Source organism: Numida meleagris, chromosome 1, assembly GCF_002078875.1.
Source record: "Numida meleagris isolate 19003 breed g44 Domestic line chromosome 1, NumMel1.0, whole genome shotgun sequence".
NCBI classification, from domain to species: domain Eukaryota; kingdom Metazoa; phylum Chordata; class Aves; order Galliformes; family Numididae; genus Numida; species Numida meleagris.
Genome location: NC_034409.1, coordinates 174,313,254 through 174,335,812, shown reverse-complemented (window position 1 = coordinate 174,335,812; position 22,559 = coordinate 174,313,254). Strand labels below are relative to the sequence as shown.

Sequence of the window (22,559 nt, the reverse complement as noted above, 5' to 3'; positions counted from 1 at the left end):
ACAACGTAAATTCTGTAACTAATGATATTTTCCTTCCTTAGCATCAGATGATCATTTTGTCATCGTAATTTGTTGTGCATTGGAATAAAATAAGTGCTTTATGCTTTGTATTCGATCTTAAGTAGCTGTAGTTGCAAAAGCAGTTCAATTGCATTCTACCAGATAATGGCAGTACTTTCTTCATGTCTAGTTTGTCTATAAAACAAACAACAATACCAGATGTAACATTACTGCTTGAAATAGATCTCTTTGAAGAAAAATCTCTGCTTTGGGGTACGCAGCAGAACTCATTTTCATTGTATGAGATTCCCTTTGAGCTCAGTGGGAGTTACCTACTCCCGTTGCGCACAGAAGTCTGAGTTAGTTCACTAAGCTGGTTTCACGAAAGGATTTGCTCTTATTTTGTTTCTGTCACCGTTAATTGCTAGCAGTAGTGCTAGGAATGAAAGGAACCAGTGAAAAACATCAGCTGAGGCTTACATTGTTGAGTGGCCAGGATGAGGAAACAACCACCACTGCAGAAGTGTGCACCGATACCTTAAGTTCGCTGAGCAGCTGAAATGAACAGTTACGCGTCCAAGCTGCTCAGAACTCTGTATACCTAACTTTCAACCTTAGTGAGGATCAATAACAACAAAATAATAACAAAATTAATACAATGCAATAACAAGAAATGGAAAGAAAATTGCTACTGCTGTTTCAATAGTATGTTCAGACTCTCTCTAAAATCTTCTAGCTACAGTTCCTACTGCAAAATGTTATCTCTTGGTTGCCAGTCTGCTACATTTCACAAACACCATGCTTGCCATAGGTATCTGTGATAAGATGACATTGATTTTTATCTGCCAAGTGCAAGATGTGGATTTTTATTGTCTTTGAGCTCTGCCTTTCACACATTTCAAGTCCTTTTTCTGGCCTTAACACCTCGCTTCCAGGATTCTCAAATTTAATTACTGACGTAGAAATTGTCTTTAATCTCCCAGCAGTGTTGAAATGTATTCAGCTATTTGCAGACATCAACAATGGTTGCAATCTGCAAGATATTCTAAGCAGAAATTGTAAAGATGCATCATTGTGTTGGGTATAGATTTTTTGGTATGACATACCTTGTGCTTATTATTAAAACTTTTGAGTACTTGTGAAGAACTTGAAATTTCAGTGAAGCCAATATTAGCAATTAAATCCTGAAATCTATTTTACGTGCATGAAAGGTTAATTTTGTGACCAGTAGTGAGGTGGAGAGAAGACTGCTTTATCTTGGGGTAGTCTCACTTGTGGGAACTAAATTATAAAGCCATGATGCATTCAGAAATAGGTACTGGCTTCAGAGAGGTTCTTACACTGACAGCTGCTGCATGAGCAGTGTGTTTCATTTCTTCAGGACCTTATTTGTATTTATCTCTGTATTTTTTTTTTAATTCTGAAATAAAAAAGCTCACATTTGACATAGCTTGCTAATTGTAAAACTTGCACATTAAAGGTTGATACCCAAGCGTCCAGACTGTGGCAATTTACAATTAATTTGTTATACTTATTGTACTTCAGAGAGAGAAACACAAGCTGAATCCAAACAGAAACCAGCAAGTTAATGTGAGAAAAGTAAGAACAAGAAAAGAAGAGTGGGAGAGAAGGAAAATGGGCATTGAGTTCATGAGTGACGCAAAGAAAATGGAGCAGGCAGGAAGCATGAAAGAGGACAAAATGCCCAAAGGGTTTGTCATTTTGCTTTACTCAAAGCCCTGGCTTTTTGTTGCTTACCTTGCTTCCAGTCTTACAGATAAGTGCACCAGTTTCCTGAGTTCACTAAAAGCCAGGCTGCACGATTGTTCATTACTAATACGGTTCAGCTCTGTGCAGTAATGGGACGAAGGGATTCTTTTGCTCCCTCTCTTGGGCTTGTTTGAGAGAGCATCCTGGACTTTGTATCTTTATGAACTCTCTGCTCAACTAATATTTACATTTCCCAATTTCTCTAAGCCTTTGCAACAAAGTTATTTGTGCAAAGAAGCAGCGTTTCCTAACCTTTGAAATTTGTTTCCTCTGCTTTGGTGAAGAGTAATCTTCTGCATATTTGAGTGCTTGCAATATTGCTTTCCTTTTTCTGCTGCTGTTGTTAACGTAAGGCCAACCTGATAAGTAATATCATTTCAAACAGAGCACTGTCAAAATCATTGACATTAAACAGCGTGCTTGCTCACTGCTGCTAGAGCGTAGTAAAACCTGAAGAAAATTCCTTTTCTTTTTTAAAGTCTCTATTCCTTAGTGGACTTAGATGAGAATGGTGCTTGGTAGTCAGGGAGTCTTGCTGCAGGAAAAATAATCCTGATGGCATTCTTTCTAGGTTTTCTTGTGAACTGTTCAGATAATACTGTTAAACTTGCATAATCTGTTCTTCTGCATCCATTTACTTTAATTTTAGGTCCCATGCATCTGACGTTACAGATTATTCTTATCCTGCCACTCCGAATCATTCCCTCCATCAGCAGATAGCAATGCCTTCCTATGGAACAGGAGATGGTTCGCAGTACGTGGGTGTATCCCAAAGCCATGAACATGAATACAGACCACCATCTACCACAGTGCGACACGCTACTTTAAACAGACCTCAGCAACCACCTCCACCTCCACCCCAGCCTGCAGATGGCCAGCATAGCTCAGTACCTGTGGTACCAGCAGAATATGGGTAAAACTCCTGACTTACTCCAGTGAATTCTTGACAAAGCTAGAGGGACGCATGCTTTTCATGACCATCAGTATAACGCGAGTACAAAGAGTCCCAAGTACCTGAGTTATCTTACTGCGGAGGACAGAACAAGTTTGGTATTATTCTTATGTATGAGGTGAATTTGAGTGAGGAAATAAATAGTGAAAACAGAAATAATTATTTCCATATTGAATGTGATGAAATCAATATGTTAGTAATACTAAAGGTCCCTAATATAATATTAAGGAGGGGACAGTTCTCCTTTATAGCAGAAAGTAGTTAGGACAGGTAGAACATAATTTCTGTGATGTTTTAAATTCCAGGAAAGGTGCAGAAAAGGTATTGCTGAATGTGATAAACATGAATCTTTGGATTGCATCACAGAAATGATTTATAAAGGAACTGGTGATTGAACTAGGAGGGATCTCATCAGACACAGAATCGAGTTCCCTGCTGCCACAGACATCTCTGTTATTGAGTTTATGAATTTATCAAATTCCCATGTAAATATTTTGCCTGAACACGTTGTGAAGAAAGATGTGTTCTTTGTGTATTGGCTCTCTGATAGAGGGAAATCACCTACTTTCTAATGAGTCTGTACCAGTTATTTTCTTTTGCCAATATCTTTTTTTGCTTTAGTAACCTAAAACTTCCTATCGCAACCCCAGTTAAATTATATTTGCTCTTCTCTGGATCATTTTAAGCTAAGCCAGCCAAGCTTTTTCAGCTTTGGTTGATGCATCCTGGGATAGCATGTGCCCAATTAATGATGGTATCATGCTGTAGATTACTCATTCTTGCTCTGATTGATTGCTCCAACCTGCTTTTTGTGTTATTTCCAGTTTATAGCAGGAATACTTGTGGTTAATTCCCAGCTACATGACTGTTGGCAGTGTATTAGAATTGTTGTTCACTGACATGTATCACTGAATGTCAGTAACTTTCCTTCAACTCCTGTCTTCTGTATCTAGTTCTGTACCATAGCACGTATATGAATTTCCCATTTTTCCATTTAACATTTCCATTAATTACTTGTTTTAATTAATTGTTCTTCTTTAAAGTATCCATCAAGTTTATTAATCAATTGAATGATATTTAAGTTGATAAACTTGACTAGAGGAGCACATGAGATTCATGATTGACCATTGGGTGAAGCTGTCCAGTCCTGCTTTCCATTATCCTCCACGCCTTATCTCTTATCTCCTAATATTTGTGTAACACTACCTTCTATGGAAGTGGTATTCGTAGTCTGCACTTTTCTTGGTCCATTCTAAATCTTAGGTAGTGTATGTAATGTTCTCATAGATGTTTAGTAACACATGTAGGTGTTAACTAGGCAGGAGTAATAATATAAACTACCATTTTTTTTTTTTTGTGGACTTCTGAAAGGAGTTGCCCTTCTGCTTTAACAGAGTATTATCAATATGTGGTAATTTACATGTTTTATAATTGTTTGCATATTTAACTCAAAATTTTAAATTTCTTTCAATTTTTTGTTTTAGCTGAGGTTGGGTGAGAGCAGTTTGAGGGGTGACGATGTTGTACGTCCTAACTTCTGATGTATTAAATGTGTTTATTTTGTTTTATATAGGATGCTTCCAGCTCAGATGGTGGATTATTACAATCCTGCAGGCCCTCCCCCTCCTCCCCCTCCCCCTATGATTCCATCGGCACAAACAGCATTTGTTAGTCCCCTTCAGCTTCCTGGGCCACCTTCCCATTCTGGACTGGTGACAGGCTGTGCATACGTATCCGCTCATCCTCCTCCTCCTAGCGGGCTTGTTGTCACTGCTCCTCCCCCGCCAGGCCCCCCTGCTGCAGCTTCCTCCCTCTCTTCCTCCCCCATGCATGCTCCTCCAGCTGCTGAGGCAAAACGCCACGAACTTGCACAGCCACCAGTAAGTGATGCGCGAAGTGATCTCCTGGCTGCCATTCGGATGGGTAAGTGCACACTTACCCATTTTAACCTTTTTTTTTTTTCTTCAATGAAAGCACTGTGTTTTCCAGTGATCCAAACCAAGTTCGTGGCTTCTGTTTCCCGCTAGGCAGAATTTCTTTGAGAAGATTGGTTTACCACAGGTGCCACATGCATACTCTAACCTTAGTCATCATGACTTTTAGAAACAGATCCAAGATCTTGAAGCTTTGCTAAATGCATGCTAGTATTTGTGTATACATAATAAAATGAAAACAATATTTATGTATATTATGTGCAATGCTCCATTAGAAGTACACAGATTATTTGGTTCTATTCAGAACGGAGGTATCCGACACCAGGTTCCAGCCCAGTGAATTTTAATCAGTGACTAATAGCTACTCTTGACTTTGTTTACACTATGGAGTAGTTCTACTGCTGTTTCCAAGTGCACTTGTGAAAACTTTCCTTTTCAGATCAGAAGGATACGTACAGTCTTACATACTTAGGTCTTGTATATTATTGCCATGTTGTTCAGCCTGGAGAAGAGAAGGCTCCAGGGCGGCCTCATTGCGGCCTTCTGGTACGTAAAGGGAGCTTATAAACAGGAGGGAGACTGACTTCTTGCATGGGCAGATACTGATAGGATAAAGGGGAATCATTTTAAACTAGAAGAGGGGAGATTTGAGTTAGTTAGATGCTGGGAAGAAATTCTTTACTCAGAGGATGGTGAGGCACTGGCACAGGCTGCCCAGAGAACTGTGGGCGCCCCATCCCTGGAGGTGTTCAGGGCCAGGTTGGATGGGGCCCTGGGCAGCCTGATTTAGTGGTTGGTAACCCTGCCAGCGGCAGGGGAGTTGGAGTTAGGTGATCTTTAAGGTCTCTTCTAACCCAAGCCATTCTATGATAAGTCTAGAAGAACTCAACTCTTTGAGAATGGAGTCAAGTCTGCCTTTTTTTTTTTTTTTTGTCTTTGTCTCTTCCTTGCTCAGGAGGGCACTCTAATTCAGTGGTTTCTTTGATTTCCTTTTTGAATATGTGAAATAAGAAATTAAAGAGGTTTGAAAACTTAATCTGGAAAAACTTAATCTCCACAGGAATACAGCTGAAAAAGGTGCAAGAGCAACGTGAGCAAGAAGCGAAGCGAGAACCTGTTGGGAATGATGTGGCAACCATCCTTTCAAGACGCATTGCTGTGGAGTACAGTGATTCTGATGATGATTCAGAATTTGATGAGAATGATTGGTCAGATTGAAGCTGGTCTGAGCGCAGTGGCACGTTCACAAAGTACTTGGCTTCAGCGATTGCTTTGATAGCAAGATGTAAAGCAGGATGTTGATGTGTATTAAGGCTAGTGATCGAAATGCTAAAATTGAATTGATATTATTCAGAATGCTGTAGCTTAGCAACTCTGGTAATAATGTGATTATGCTTATGCAGATCAGAAACTTGTCTTACTTTCAGTATTTACCGCATAATACTTAAGTGCCACTAAATGTAGCAAATCGTGCTGCGTGCAAAACATGCTGCAGTTGTTGCACTGTTACAGAACCAGCATTTTATTTTACTTTCCTGATCTTTTGAGGGGTAAAATATATTTTTTGACTTTGCATCTTATTCCTTGAATTATGTAAACAACGTAGGTACTTGTGAATTGGTCTGCTTGTTAGTCTTCAAGGTCGGTTCACTATATAACTGGATGAAGCGTTGTTCCATAATTATACAACTTTTAGCTTTTTATTAGATGCTAATTATGCCCATGTTAAAGTGCAGTAGACAGACAGTAGCTAAATACCTACTTAGTCTATTTTTAAGCACTACTGGGCTTAGATTTTTGCATACAGACTTGATTTTATACAATTTAACCTCTTTTTTTTAATCTTAAAAATGTAGCAGATAATGAAATGTATACTTTGAAGAGTGAATCCCCTTGATACCAAAATTAACATGGTGAGCAGACTGGATAAGTTTGTAACAGTAATAGCTCTAGGTTGCTGGCAGCTTGTTGGGTAGGGTGCTGGGAAGTCTCACGTAGGTAGTGAATGTGTGCCCATGTTACAAAATAAAGTTAAAACACCTGTACAGCTTTTCAGTTGCATGATGTGGATCAATTAGACACAAAGATTTCAGGATAGACGTGATGGAAACAACACGGTTATTCCAGCGTAGAAAAGGTAACAGTATTGTTACTAAAGAATGGAACTTTGTCGGTCTAGATCTAGCAGTCGGATGCATTTCACAAGTATTAAACTTGGTCCTTGTGCCTGTAGGTACAAGTGCTTGTAAATAAGTTTTTTGTTTGTTTATTGATTTGTGTATGTATAGTCATGAGAGATTGTTTTCAGTTTCCCGTAGCGCACTTACCCAAAGCTACCATTATTCTGAATGTATTTCCTGCCTAGTACATTGCATCTCTGTAACATTTGGCAGTTAAAGCAGTTTCAGTGGCAATGGTACTATGCCATCTATATTCATTCTTTTTCTCTTCCCCTTGGTAGGGTTGCTGACATACAGTCTGCTTTGGCTGTTTCTGTTTTCTCTGAAAATAATTCATGTTTTTTTCTCAGTACAGTATTAAAATGTTTTTTTCTTCTGGACTGAGAGTTGGGCTGCTGCTTGGCCTAATGGGGCTTTTAAAGGCGTATTAGGAAGAGGAAGAAGAATTCTTTCCTTAACAGATTGCAGTTTTAATCTTTGTAACAGAAGTCTGTAATTCCAGGTCTGAACATTTGTTAAAGCTCCTTTGTTCTGTGAGACCCCATCTGTTCTTAAAAGTAACAAAGAAGGGGGAAAAAAGTACGTGAAATGAAGAAATAAAAAGAAGAAATAAAAGACATCTCACCCGTGTTTACACAGTTACCAGTTTTATTCTTGAGAATGTAACAGTCTGACATGATGTTTGCATGAAGCTACTGGCTATTTCCCTGCTGTTTAATCTGCGTATGACTTTTCAGTCTGGGCCGGTTGTTTTTATGGTGGGGTGGCCATGTGCTGCCTCAGTATCGATACCGAAGATTTATCATACCAAGTAGAACCAATCTCTGCATAACGGGGAGCAGCTACAGCTCCCGTTTAGTGGCGGCAGCTGAAGGCACTCATTGCAGTGTGTTGGATCCGATTGTCTTCGCCTTAAATACAGAGCTCAATTTTGCTTTATTTTGCGCTCTGGAGCCTGAGGTCTGTGTGCACACAGGGCAGAATTTAGGCCACAGCTTGATGATGGTGCCGACTAATGCATGACAAGGGGTTAGTTCTGATCGTAGTGATGCACTTGCAGAGCAGCTTGCAAAATGATTCTTCACGTGAGTTGGATGGAAGCGCGACTCAGGCTGCAGTGCTACGTTGCTGTGCAGGTGGGGGAGTGCTCTCGGTACTCTCGTAATACATGTTGCAATGAAATATCCCAGCAGTCCTTTCTTTCCATTCTACTGAAATTTGATATGACAGAAGATATATTTTATGAGCACAGAGGCTTGGGTGTATCAAGAGTTTTGTAATTTGTGTTGTTTTTAAATAATAAACATGAGACAAGCAATCAGTTGTGACCGGTTAAGATGGTGTAGATTTTTCAGTCACAGTAGCCCCCCTGTTTTCCTGAACCTGCAGTGTTGTCATTTTCCTTTCAGTATTTTATTAATACAAATGTGAATTGAATTTAGTGATGTAAACTAACATTCTAGGCTGTTTTTATCAGTTTTATCATACTTTGGGTTGTGAATAACTAACAAACATGAATAAAATCTCACTTTTGAGCCTGTCTTTCTTTCCTTAGATTATTAAGATTTTGCTATTAATCTTCATTCCTTCCTGTTAAATAACTGAAATGAAAATGTAACATTTCCAAATGCTACCTGTGATCTCAGGAGCCACGATTTTCCTGGGACGTCAGCTGGAGTCCGCAAAAACCTCACTTAGAGGGTGGTGACACACTGGAACAGGTTCCCCAGGGAGGTTGTGGATGCCCCGTCCCTGGAGGCATTCAAGGCCAGGCTGGATGTGGCTCTGGGCAGCCTGGTCTAGTGGTTGGCGACCCTGCACTTGGCAGGGGGGTTGAGACTTGATGATCTTTGAGGTCCTTTTCAACCCAGGCCATTCTGTGATTCAGTGAAAAGCAGACTTCCTTCAGGCACTGCTGCTACTCCTAACTTACGTTGTTTTTCCTTATTTTGCAGCCTTGATTCAAACTCTAACTTAACAGTTCTTGGCCAGTGTAAGCTCTTGTTATCTTCCCTCCAGGTAGCTTTATTTTCAGTGAAAGACAGTAAACAACACCTTGGCTCTCAGAAGGAGCAGGGCAGGAAGCGGTACTACCAGCCCCTTCCCCCTCCCCCCTTTTGTAAGGATCTTTGTGGATTATTGATGCCAAACACACTATTGTACAAATGCAAGCTCATACGTACCTACTACAATAATATTTTTAATTTAATCTTTTAACAGATTTAAAACCTCATATGGTAACAGTAGAGGCTTCCCATCATTTTGGGAAGAGCTTGCGTAAGCTGATTCTGTAACCTGGAGTAGCCTATTGCACATTAAATAGATTTACTTACGCATCTTAGGTGTGCTTGTTTCCTAGGAAAAGGAGCTCTTCTTGACTCTGTTCAGCTGAAAATTCCAGTCCCTCTGGCTCACAGTTCTTTTTTTGGCTGATGTGTATGAAGTCTGAGTTGGAGTCCTTTCCACTACCAGTACGTACATAGGTACGCATGCACACATGCACGTTTGCGCACCCGTGGAGTTTCAGCAGGATCTTGGGGTGGCTTTGTATTCATGTCCTGAAGCGCTGTTGGTGTGACCAGCGATGCATGGGGAATGGAAATAAAGGATGATCCCTGCTGGAGCCCATCAGGCCCTGGATCGGCTGCAAAATAGGAGTGACTGAAGGTTGTTCAGTGGTGAGCTTAGTTCTCTGGGACTTGAAAGGAAGTGTGGGTGCTTTAGAAGGACTCGCTGTAGGTTTCCAATCAACCATCCCTTTTCTTTGTACAGGGAAATAGAAAGACTTGGGCCACTGGAAAAAAATATTTGGCATAGAATAGGAGGAAGGAATTTTATATTTGTCTTCTCTAGTAATAGCTGGAGGCAAGGAGTGATTTCTCATGTGCTGTCAAATATCTTTTGTTTTCTCTGGAGCAATGTGTTCTTGTCTGTGGGTGACATGAGTGTGTGCTCATACATATGGAAAGCAACCTCATGTGTTTGTGCTGGATCAGGCATTTTTTCAGCTACGTAAGAGAACAAGTAGCCTTTAAGAGAATCTTAGCTAAATATAGTAGTCTCTTTGGAGATTAATTCTTAACATTGCAGATGAATAAAGAAGTTCTTATCTGATTAGCTGTACTTTGCTCACGGTGAGAGGCCACATGCAAAGTACTTTGGAGATTCGAGCTCAGGGCAACTGTTTCTTAGGCGTCTTAACAGCTTGTCTTAGTTCTTACGTGGTACAACAGTGTGTTACTGGTGGAAAAGGCTGAGCGACCTGGAGAGGTGACACGTCTGTCTGCCCTGCTCAGCAGTCACTTGTGCAGTGTAATGAAGGATGGGTGAAGGAAGAGAGGGCCAGGCGTCTGGCAAAGTTACTCTCAGACCAGACCAGTTAGTAGTGGGCAGTTTCTCCCACTACTACTTTGAGGCAGGGATCCTACTGAGTATACTGAAAGAGATGGGGTAATGCAAAAGCTCCAGCGCTTCTGTGTAAGTTCTACTGATCCCAGAGAATGTGCACGGAGCAGAGCTCAAACTCATCAGTTTAAAGGAGAGGTTCTTGCGTTACTGGGGCAGGCAGCCAGTCAGTCTCCGCCAAGTTCTTGGTACCAGTGGCAGCCAACCAGTATAGAGTCTGCCCTGCAGATACTGGTGGTGGCAGGCCGGCGAGATGTCTGCTTAACCCCCTTAGTGTTAGAACCACGTGTATTATACGTACAACAGCAGGAGGCAATAAAGCATTGCGTATCAGCATATCCCTCTGCATCCTTCTCTGTTTTCTTTCAAATTTTGTAATAGTTTGTGTTATCAGCCAAGGATATTCCCATTCACTGCTGCAGCAGGGTTTTTGGTTTGGTTGCTTGGCTGGCTGGGGTTTCTTTCCCTCGGATAGATTTGTGTTATCAGCACAGTGACCGAACAGCGGGTGTTCCAAGGGATGCCGTTTCCAGCTACAAAGGCTTTTCTCCTCCACTGAGGATGATGCCGACAGATGCAGGATTCTTTATCCTAGACTTAACTCAGTGCTGAAACATGAATCTTTCCCAAACTGCTGCTCATTCCGTCAAGGAAGGCCTCGCCTTGGCTTCACGTGGGGCATGCTTTCAGGTTTGTTCATACCTGGCCTGCTCTTGTGCTGTTTTCAGCTATACCTGCATCAGTTCATTCTTCTGCTCTGTTTTTTTTTTTTTTTTTTTTTTTTCCTTCCAAACATCACATGATTTCTAGAATGTTTTCTTGTGTTGCTTTCAAGCATCTGGCTAAACTTATTATCAATATGTTGTGAATGTTATTTCTGTATTAAAGCAAGAATTTTCCTGTGTGTTTTATGTTCTCAGAATGACTACTAAAGAGACATTGCCCAGACTTTCTGTAGAAGCTTCCTCACAGATGTATTTCTGTGCAATTTCTTTTTTATGACGCATCCTGACTAGCAAATGTTTGGAGGCTTTGTTTACAGCACTTACCAGGCTCTTGGTCTGCTGTGAAGTTCTCCCTTAGACGTTCATCAGAATATTTGGTTGTGACTAGAGAACTTCTTTATGCTAAGGTATGTGATGTATAAAGTGGTATACCTCGGTGTTTTAAACTGAAATGCATACGCCCAGCTCTGAATTATTTATAAAAGAGAATGGAGTGGTTCCTGGGAGCATTTGGAGTTTCACTTAACGTGTGGATCCTCCTGCCTGGCTCATTGCTTCATTTGATGGATCACTGATTTGCCTTAATGGCTGGAAATCACCATCGTAGAATCATAGAATGACTTGGGTTGGAAGGGACCTCAAAGATCATCTAGTTCCAACCCCCCGCCACATTTCAAGCCTTTTTCTGAAGATACTCAAGATCACCTTCTTCATATCCAGCTGGCTTACCTCAGACAAATTCTTATCTGGAAAAGAAGTTATAGTTTCTTTCATCCTCTGTATTCTCTTCAAAATCCCCAGTGACTGTCAAGTCACCCTTTGCTTTGTAAATGATTTAAGAGCCATCTTCATTCTTTCAGTTGACGTAGTCTGTCTAAGGAAACAGAATTTAGATCTGCCACATGCTCCAAGTAAAGGACGTTCTGTCCCTCTCCTGTGATGCCCCTCCTGACCTATATTCCTTGCTATGTTTCTAGAATCTATATGAATTATTTATACGGCATGATAGATTTACTTCATTCTTGGCTGAAAGAGATAATAAATCCTCACTTTAGGGATTTTCAAATCTTGTTAAAATATACCAAAGCGCAAGGCAGCTGCAAACAGCTAGAATTATTTCAAATAAGAGACGTGGGGGTTGTCTAACTGTACTGTTGCTTTTTTCTTACTGCGGTACCTAAGAAAAAGCATTAAGTACAAGGTGCCTCCCCTAAATGGGGAGCATAACACTGCAGGTTTGTGGGATTCTTTTCTCTCTTAAAAGGGAGGTAGGAGAATAGAAATTTTAGGACAGAGATGGGGGAAAAAGATCCTTACTATGCTGAAGAATGAGAGATGTTTCAGTGAATAATTGATGATAATTCTTTGTTTCACTCCATCTCCATACAGAACCCCTCTATGGATGGTGAGGAGTTTTAACCTTTTCCCTGGAGATTACCTTACATATTTTATTTTCTTCACCTTATCAGTTCCAGTATGTGATGACCTTTCTTTTCAGTCCATCCATTTGCCTGCTTCAGCTTTTATTTCCTTCATTGATCAGATGAGACGTGAGAGTGCAAACAGCGCTGGCAGTGCCTTGCTACCGGATTAGGATGAGTAGACTTAACATGACATTTAAATGATAAATAGATCTCCTTTAAAATTCATGAATACAAGAACTGTTAAAAGGAGTCCAGTGAACCAGGAGTGTCTTCTGTGCAGAAAGAAAAGCGTGGGTTCAAGGTGGAAGGATATTTAAGGAGTTTGTGGGTAAAACACAGAATGATAAAATCATTAACATTGGAAAAGACCACTAAGATCATCAGTCCAACCCCAGCCCATCCCCCCACTGACCGCGTCCCTCAGTGCCACATCTCTATGTTTCTTGAGCACCTCCAGGGACGGTGACTGCAGCACCTCCCTGGGCAGCCTGTGCCAGTGCCTCACTGCTCTTTCTGAGAATTTTTTCCTACTATCCAACATGAACCTCCCATGAAGTATACTTGACGCATTCATAAAGCGCAACTCTCAATCTAACGCTTCTGGTTGTGAGATTTGCACAAATACAGTAATTATCAGTCTGCTGCAGGAATTGCTTCTATCTAGTTTTTTTTGTTGTTGTTCTTTTTTTGTGGGGGGAGAGATGACCATTTATTCTCATCCCTCTGTATGCTGAATGCCAACAGAGATCCCAGTGCTGTCCAGCAAAGTTTGTTAGATCAAGAAGCAGAAGTGCAATGGCAATGGAGAAGTAGTGGGAAGGCAAGGGTAAAGCTGAGAACAAGCAGGAGGTTTTCCTCAGAAGTGCTTGTGATCCAAGCTAAAATGGACAGTGCCTGAAAGGTGGCTGCGCTACGAGCAGGACTGCCCAGCAGCTGTTTGCACATCCATTTATGCTTCCAGGACACATGCACTTTCATCTACTATTGTGATTCTTCAGCATTATAGGTCGCTAAGCTGTGGAGAGGCACAAAGCCACCTCTTTGATGCACCTGGCAAGGTGCTGGTGATTGATGACAAAGCATTGCTGATGGGTTTTTGAAAACTGTGTGGTGCAGCAGAGCTCTCCTGCAGCTTGTGTAGCAGCCCAACCAGCCGGAGGCTCTGGAGCTAATCCTACAAAATGAGCCAAGTAGGATTAACTAGGCAGTAAGAAATCTATCATCGGGCAGCTACGCTTTAGCGTTTGTTTAAAATACAAGGCCAGGTAATGCAGTAACGGTGAAAATATTTGAGCACGCTTTTTCAGCAGGTAGGAATTCCCTGCCCAGGGGGGTGCTGATGTACGTGGGGGGAGCAAGGCATTGGGCTGCACAGCTCTGCAGCTATGGAAGGAGAGCTGAGAGGAGCCCTGCAGCCTCTGTCCTGCTGGAGCCTGCTTGGCACCTCGGAAAAGAGGAAGTGTGCAGTTCATTGAATTCTTCATGCGACATTAGTAAAATGCCAGCTTGATTGAGAAGGGAAGTGCAAAGGGAGATGTTCCCTTGGCAGTGCTGGACCCAGACTAGGCTTCTGTCTTCATTTCACTGTACCAGAAGCCTTAAAATCCTATGACAGAAAAATCAGATGCTGCTACAAGATTGTTCTCCTCTGCAAACCCTTACACCAGGTAAGAGGAACTGTATTTCTGTAGGATACTGACCTCCAGTGGACAAAAGAGGAAATCTTAAGAGCTTATTCTAATTAAGATTAATCTCTATGATAACTCGCAAGAGAGACGAAGATATGCAGATTCATGCATTCCACTATTCCCCGAACACTCAATGTCATCAGTATGTTCTCCTTTGCAACTACAGAGTAAGCATTTCTACGTAACCTGGTGAGATTTCAGTATCCTTAAAATTGTTGATTGTCTCACTAAAGCCACATACATCTAACCTCATCCCCACAAGGAACCCTTCCTTGGCTGTGGAGGTTCTGAAGCAAAAATAAACTCAGCTGCGAGCACAAGATCTTTTGTGAGCTCTGCTGCACTGATTTGATAGCTCTAAGGGGTGAAGATCCTGGGCTATATGCTTGAACTCTAGGGAAGATGAGCATCTATACTCAGTGCTGCTGAGTATAGATTACTGCTCAGTAATGACTGAGTTAAAAATGGTGGAGTTTCCTCTTTCTGCAGGGGAGGTTGTGCATGGCTGGCAGTGGGTGTGCTGCTTTTCTTCTGTTACGCAGTAATAAAAATCACTGACATAATTAGTTGTGCATACTGCATTTGCACAGTAGACTTTCAATGGCTGTAGCTGAGGTGAATGTGCCCAAACCAGAAAACCTTGGTGGCTTCTGTCTAGCCTTGCAGAAGTGCAGTGAATTTTGCTATGCTCAGAGATTTCACAGAATTGCAGTGGTTGGAAGAGACTTCTGGAGATCATCTAGTCCAGCCCCCTGCTAAAGGAGGTCCCCTAGAATTTCCTACCTCAGCAGCCTAATGAGCAATAACCCGATTGGCTTGAGAGGGCCATTGTTCGAGGGAGAGGGGAGAGTTGTGTGTCTGCATATTAGAAAAGGACTGGAGAGGCAAAGTGCTCCACCTTCATAGAATCCCAGGATAGTTCAGGTTGGAAGGGACTTTAGATGTGCAGGTCACACCAGAACTGTACCAGTCTTTGGTGTCACTGCTAAGGCTGTTCTCCAGCACGTGACAAGGGTCTCCAAGATGGGTCTAAGTTCCTGAAGTACAGTGACTGATCAGCATTGGCTCCTGTCACTGCCTCCACTGTCACTCCGAGAAAGCAAATGGTTCCCGATGTCCGAGGGAGGAGCTCCTAGGAAACGCCCTCAGTGAGGCACAGTTGGAGCTCACTTGCAGTGCCTCCGTTCCCTACTCCCAAAGAATGCAGGAGAAGCATTCTCTTAAGGGAGAAGCCAGCTGACATGTTGGATTTGTACTGTGCGAAGGATCCTGGTGCATTTATATTGCTTCTTTTTTCCCTCTCTCACTTCTGGAACTTCTCCAGATACTTGAAGGATTTGAATGGTTGGTAGATGGAAGATGTTGGCATCTTCCGCTGTCCCTCTCCAGTGGAAGAAAATGGGGATAATTCTTCCCCTCAAACGACAAAGGCAACTGATGCTTTTTGAAGCATCATTTAAGTGTAGCACTCCTTTCATTGTCTGGAACTTGTCAATATGTCACCCTGCTGGTATAAGAATAGATCTACACTGGAATGACAACTAATCTTTAATGTGAAATACGTTGTAGAATCCTTAATTTACATAGAGATGAAGCCTGCTTACAGGGAATGGAAATCAATAGTGGCTTTTATATCATCCTCTGGGCAGAATATTAAATCGGAAGCTCTGTGATGTCTAAACTGCATCAAGAGATTACAAGCCAACAGTACTAACAGCATAAAAAGGATCCGTTTTGCCTTTCTTAATAAACTTGATATATTTGCAGTTTCCAGATGGTTTTTTTGTTCTTTCAGGACAATAAATGTGTTGCAGACGTTGCCATTTTATTAGCGTTTGTGGTTATGGCGAGAAGCTTGCAATTCCAGATACCATATAAACACATGAAAAAAGAATGATGATCCCTGCAGTCTATCCCAAATTGGAGGGATAATTGGCAGGCATCAACGCTACCTGAGCAGGAGCCTTGGCCATTTTTTATTTAAAAGTCCTCCCATGAGCAGAGAGATCTGCCGTAGACCAAACTACACTGAGTGTTACACTGCAGTGATCTAAAGCAATGAATGGGTTTAGGTTAAAAGAAGTCATTTCAGCAAAGATCATGCTGTCAGTACATGCACGGAGCGTATGGCTCCATTCCCAGTACGGCTTCCTGCTGGGCTGGGTCTGTCCATAGTGCAACCCCAGCAGTGCTCTGCACCGTGTCTGGGAAGGGAGCTGCTCTCTCTTCATTTTGCTGTTCTTTCCTCCGAGCTGGCAGGAACCGGGTAACAATCTGCTGCCACAGCTCTGTTCTTCAGGCTCTATTTTTCTACAGTTTGCTTTGATCTTGAACAGATGAGAAAGGTGACAATGAAAGAAAACATTTCCATCAGAACAATGTCGCTTTCCAAAAGCTTGTCACAACATGAAACACAATTAGGATTGACTGAATGCCCACAGTTGGTACATAAAATTGTATGCTGTGCAGTTCATGGTGAGTCACAGGAGCAGAGCGCAATGAGCATGGTGCGCCAGGGCATCGGCACTCCTGGCCAGGTGTCTGCATGCTGCTCTGCAAGCATGAGCTGTGCTTGGGAAAGGCCCTGGGAACCAGGGACAGAGCCCATTTCTTCAGGTGTTAGTCTGAAGGGAGGCAGCCACGGGTTGCTGTGCTTTGTCAAATAGCTCACCTTGTAAGGAATGTCAAGCTGGGCTTCTCATTCGGATGGCAGTGCTGGGTGCGTGATGAAATTTTGGAAGGTTCTACAGGCAGGCTGTTTTAATACCTTGAAAAATTACCTTTTTCAGAGTATGAACACTGATTTCCAAGAGAATTATTCAAAATTATGACTTTTGTGGGTCAAGGTTTTCTCTACAGAGTCTCTTGGAGTACAGAAATGAGAACTGAGCCAGCTTGACTGACAACCATCTGTAGTGCAGCTTCTGCATGTGCAGCAGATGCATGTCCAGGCAGTGTTTCTTCAGCAAAGCTACTCCTCTAGTGCAGCATTTAAAGGCTTGTATCTTATACTCCTCGTTTCTTAATTTTTCATGCACTCATGGGGAAGTCCTTTGATTTCTTTGGTTGTGCTCTATCTAGGCAAATCAAGTGTGGAAGAAAGCTTTAGATACCACAAATTCCATTGAACAGATCAATGGTTTATGGAAAAGGGAGTGGATTGATACTGTTTTGTTTGGCTTGTGGTTTTTTTGTTTGTTTGTTTGTTTGTTTTGTGTGTGTGTGTGTGTGTGTGTTTTAAGATGCATCCAATTAAATTAGTTATTTTGATGAATGATTTCTTTCAAGGTAATTTACTTCAGTTTACCTACAGATAGTTCTGTAGAGACACCCAGAGTTTGGATTCTACAGTAGTGCAGCCAGCAGGAGCAGGGAGGTGATAGTTCCTCTGTACTCAGCACTGGTGAGGCTGCACCTTGAGTACTGTGTTCAGTTTGGGGCACTTCACTACAAGAAAGACATTGAGACCCTGGAGTGTGTCCAGAGAAGGGCAATGAAGCTGTGAGGGTTCTGGAGCACAAGTCTGATGGGGAGCAACTGAGGGAACGGGGATTGTTCAATCTGGAGAAGAGGCTCAGTCGCTCTCTACAGCTGCCTGAAAGGAGGTTGTGGTGAGGTGGGAGCTGGCCTCTTCTCCCAGATAACAATGATAGGATGAGAGGGAATGGCCTCAAGTTGTTCTCCGAAAGAGTGGTCAGGCGCTGGAATGGGCTGCCCTGTGAGGTGGAGGAGTCACTGTCCCCAGAGGTGTTCAAGAAACGTGGAGATGTTGTGTTAAGGGATGTGGTTTAGTGGGGAAATATTGGTGGTAGGTGGATGGTTGGACTGGATGATCTTAGAGGTGCTCTCCAACCTTGGTGATTCTGTGATTCTATGATTCTTGAAGTGATCTAAACCTAAAAAAACTCATGTGAACGAGTGGCAAGAAATGCAGCAGACTGTTCATCATTCTGTCCTGCACTATTTTCCCAAAAATGAATCTTTCTTAGGATGTGATGTCAGGAGTGTACACGCTTTGCTGCATTTTCATTAGCTTCTAGAGAGGATCCACTTTCTCTGATGAACATCTGTGCAATGCTGGGTGCTGTGTGAGCTCACATACACAAGCTTACCATTAAGTGTGTGCCTGACACATCCCTAGCAATGTACTGGCTGTTCCTGTCCCACCAGTAATTTCAGTGATTCAGGATTCATTGAAGAATGAACCTGAAAAAAAAAAACTCCATCAGAAAGACTTTCAGGGGTTGTGAAACGCACTCCACACTGATAGGAAGTTCCACCCACCTTCATTTCCCCGTGCACTCAGAGAGTGATGTAAGCACACCACTCCCAGTGTGACTTTCTGTCTCCTCCCAGTGGGAGCCCTCTACTGAACCGATGGGGTTTTGGTGGCCAGTAGTGCAGCTGAGGTCAGAGAGCCCAGGGCTCAGACTCTTGTTCTCTGGAGCTGATGTAAGCAACCTGATCCAAGTCACATAATTTCCTTCAGCGCCACTTTTCAAAAAGGGCAAGGGGACAAAAGCATAAAACCAGATTAAAAAGCAGTTTCTGAGCAGGCTTCCTCGCAAGTGGCTTATGCAGTTATCTGGGGCACTAAAGCAGCAGCTTTAGTTACAGCTGCAGTTACATGGGCATTTGTCAAATGGGCAGGGAGGAATTTCTGTAAAGTGTGGGTTCCCAGTATTTCATTCTATTATTGCAGCAAAATTATTTTTAAAGACATGATGCCAGAGATGCTGGAGATGATGTAGAAAATAGTATTAGGGAATATATAACAGTTCAGCAAAACACTGGATGCTATAGAAATTTTGTTTCATAAACATCAGTACCTGTTCATCAATGCTAGCAGTGTACGGGATTTGTTTGGTTTGTTTTTCTTTTCTTTTCCTTCCCTGTGTATTCAGCATTATGAAGTTGCCATTTTGGTAGTCCTGGAGATGGAAAGCCATGCTTCACCTAGGAACTGTGCCTTCTGCCTGTGCTCAGTTACGTCACTTATGTGCACTCAGCTCTTTTCCAGTCTGGCACTGTGAATAGAAGAGCCAAATGTCAGAGCAATTGTTGGTCAGTCCCTACCAAACACACGGACACCACCAGGTGATTTTCACTGGACTGGAAAATCATGGTTAATTGATAATGTTTAAAGTTTGCATGATGTATAGATTATCTACATTAGATTCTAAGGTGAGGACCAGGGTATATCATGCCAAATTCTCTGCAGAGACAGTGTCCTCCCTTGACTGTTTTGGATGATCTGGCCTGGAGGACATCAAGTACCCCTACAGCTTGGGCTGGAGTTGCATGACTGTGATCCGTGTGGTTTCTCAAAGGACACACTTGTAATGCTGTCTTTCTACCTGTTCTTGTCTATCTGCCGCAGAGACAGACACTCAAGTGTTAATTTTTTAATTTGAAAAGCTATTTCTGCCTCTGGCAGGGCATAAACACATTGTGGACCAAGGAAGACCTCGGACTAATTTAAAATAATGTTATTTCCAAAGCTTGTGCCCCATGGTAACTCTTTTTGCAATACCTGAAATTACAAAGAGCATCATATGTAAGTGGAAAAAATAAAAGGCTGGAGGCCCATTGTACTTAGCCTGTGGAGGCACTGATGTTACTGTAGGTCATTGGTTCCTGGTATTTTATACCAGAGAAGGCCATTAAACCATGAAGTCAGACCACCAGTATTTTAAAGGCTCTTTTATTTTACACTCATTTATTCCTCTACAGAGCCCAATGGCCCAAGCCATGCCGTCATCAGCTATGGGAACCCACGTTTCCTGGGGACTGTCACCCAATGCTTACATATCTGGATGTTGAAGTAGACTGAACTTGCTTCAGATTCCATCCATTAGCTCATCTTGCATCATTTTTTTTTTTATTCATGGGCTCCTCAGATCTCCAGTTTATTCCAGATGGTATTCCTAACACACTATACTCATGTCACTTTTTAGCTTTCATTGAATAAGTGAAATAGCCTGTGTTCTTCATCCTCTTGCTGCCCATAAATGTTCTTTTTCAGACTCTTTCTGATGAGAAAAACACTTTTACAAGCATGAGAACAGATTGGGTGGCAATGTTCAGCACTATTCTCATCTCAGTGTAAGGAGAAAAAAAAGGCAAAATCATTGCATTCAAGGACTTTATTAAAATTGGTTCAAGACAACCAGCCTTGAGTTCCCAAAGTGTGTTTGTCATTGAGCACCAATGCACAGACCCAAATGGAAGTGTCCTCTCTGAATGCTGCTGGTTGGGGAAAGTAAAGGTTTTATGCCCATCTTCAAAAAGGGCAACAATACAGGGAAATACAGAAGGCATCTGGAACAGGCAGCACAGCTTTGGCAAGGTCACAGCTACCTCTGTGGTGGAATAAGGGAGAGCAGTGGGGCTCGTAACCTTGTCGTAACCTTGCGGCTTCCAGCATGGTGTCCCCATTGGATGCTCCAGGAAGGTATGAGAGGATGAGTGGACTTGCAGTCTGGAAGGCTGTCAGGCATGAAGGGTCATTTGATTTGAAGTCCAGCTGGCAGCTAATGACAAGAGCTGTTCTTCACAGACTGACACATGGGCCAGTACTGCCTAACATTTTCATCAGTGACCTGAATGGTGGGACAGGATCCATGTAAGCTCACAGATGACACCAAACTGGGAGCAGCAAGTATGCTGGAGGGCAGAGCTACCGTTCACAGATACTACTGTTTTTTTGAATTCATGTTGGAAAAGACTTTCAAGATCACCAAGTCCAACCTTCAGCTCGACCTACTGAGTCCCATCACTGCCCCATGTCCCTTAGTGCCATGTCCATGTATCTCTTACATATCACCAGGAGCGGGGATTCCACCACTGCCCTGGGCAGCCTGTTCCATCCCTCTCCATTCCAGTTTACGGAATTCTAAAAGCTCCTCCTCAGCTCCTCTCTGTTACTAAATTTGTACTATATGTTGGTGGGGTGTTGTCTCAGGCTACCAGTGCCTAGGGGACTGTATCCCCTTCTCACCATCTGTTTGCCCTCCCTACAGCTCAAAGCACAGGCATCAAAATAAAATCCTTCCTGTAGGCTGCTTCCCAACCACCCCTCTGGCTTCCCATTGTCTCCCCTCACAGGCATCTCACATGTCATCTCCATACCTCACAGGCTGGTCCTGATGGAGAACAAGAGGGAAAGCAGAGCCAGAGGTTGTTTCCTAAAGTCTTTTATAATGTTCACTGTAGAGAGGACAGGCTCTCACAAAATACACACACTGGCTCATTACTCTGTTTATTTCTGAAATGCCATGTCTTAGCAGTCTGCGATGATGTGCATGCCTGGGTGCAGTTGCGCTTTTCTACTTGCACACTTGCTCTCTTAATGGCAGTGGAATTTCTCTGAGCCAAAACCAACCTGAGGTCAAGCACTGGGCTCCTGTTTTTTCCATCAGCAACAAACCCATATCCTCTCCTGAGCAGGATTTTGTTTCTAGTTCTGTTTCTCATCGTTAGCTGCTGCAACCCAAGGGTAGTCACAGGGCTATACACAGCTGCTGGGTGTTTTTTAGATGGAGTTTTAAAGATTGTTTTTGACTTGGAAAGCTGCAAATGGTCCTCGACCTTTCTGCAGGAAATATTCTCTCTGCTGCAGTTGAACCAACTGATGCTGGTTGCAAAAAAACCTCTTGGGCTCTGTCTGTACCAGAAACAAAATAAAGCCATTCTTCATCTGCATTAGCAAAGCCCTACTGTGCATGAGGCTTTCTGTAACTTCCATATTAACTAAGAGGTCAAGCAAACCATATACTTCTTACGGCCTTTAACCTGATCCAGAAGCTCCCAGCTGCTGCAGCTCCAGTTGCATTTCCACTAGCTGGGACTGGAGGCATGTCTGCAGCACACAATGGAAGAGAGTGCCCAGAACACAAAGCCCCACAGGACCCACAAAGCATCAGTTTCTTTCCTGCAGCCTGTTACTGGAAGCCTTTCACATTACTGGCTCCTTTTTACATTGACATTTGCTTCTGCATCACCAAAAGGTTGACACCATCCCGCAAGGTGGACATGGTCATTTTAAGTTGTTAGGCTTTAAAACTAGCACGTGGTGGTGTGCTCTTCTAGATGATGTAAGGGACTGACAGGGCGACACAAAAGCAATGTGGCGGAACCTGTCGTTTGCAGGAGTGGAAACTGTTCAAAACTTTAAAAAAGAAAGATGTTAAACTTACTGTATTAATTCCTGCTAGGCATTCATCCCACAAACACGCAGAGTAAGCTGCCCTTACCTGCCGCTTTCTCGCAGTGAGTACTAGGGCAGGCAAGCAAGAAGGACGAGCAGCAGATCCTTGTGTTTCCCGTGTGCTTCACGGGACCTCTTTCTGCTCGTGTTGCCATCTGCTGTGAAGTGCTTTACACGTGCTTGCCAAGGATTCCTCATCTCTGAAAAAAAATATCACTTCTTTGTCACAAATGGCCTGAATCATTCTGCGTATGGCCTCACCTTTCCGTGTG

At 42.6% G+C, this 22,559-nt stretch overlaps 2 protein-coding genes across 8 annotated transcripts in view; one reads left to right on the top strand and one right to left on the bottom strand.

The window, feature by feature from the left end:
* Positions 1-8,378, top strand: part of WASF3 (WAS protein family member 3) — a 67,039-nt gene extending 58,661 nt beyond the window's left edge. For 5 of the 6 annotated variants that reach the window (XM_021378954.1, XM_021378935.1, XM_021378939.1 and 2 more), the window contains 3 exons: positions 2,420-2,683; positions 4,296-4,645; positions 5,717-8,378. In XM_021378954.1, coding sequence (XP_021234629.1) covers positions 2,420-2,683; positions 4,296-4,645; positions 5,717-5,874 — 772 coding nt within the window. In that variant the 3' untranslated portion in view covers positions 5,875-8,378. Of the gene's footprint in view, positions 1-1,545; positions 1,713-2,419; positions 2,684-4,295; positions 4,646-5,716 lie in introns of all 6 variants that reach the window. The other variant, XM_021378958.1, reaches the window with a different exon arrangement.
* The window catches only part of GPR12 (G protein-coupled receptor 12), a 32,675-nt gene continuing 17,899 nt past the window's right edge, over positions 7,784-22,559 (bottom strand). Inside the window, exons 2-5 of one of the 2 annotated variants that reach the window (XR_002433060.1) lie at positions 22,334-22,487; positions 18,908-19,105; positions 18,191-18,284; positions 7,784-8,047 (exon numbers count right to left, since the gene is read on the bottom strand). The gene's annotated coding sequence lies outside the window, so the exon portion shown is untranslated. The remainder of the gene's footprint in view (positions 8,048-18,190; positions 18,285-18,907; positions 19,106-22,333; positions 22,488-22,559) is intronic. The other variant, XR_002433061.1, reaches the window with a different exon arrangement.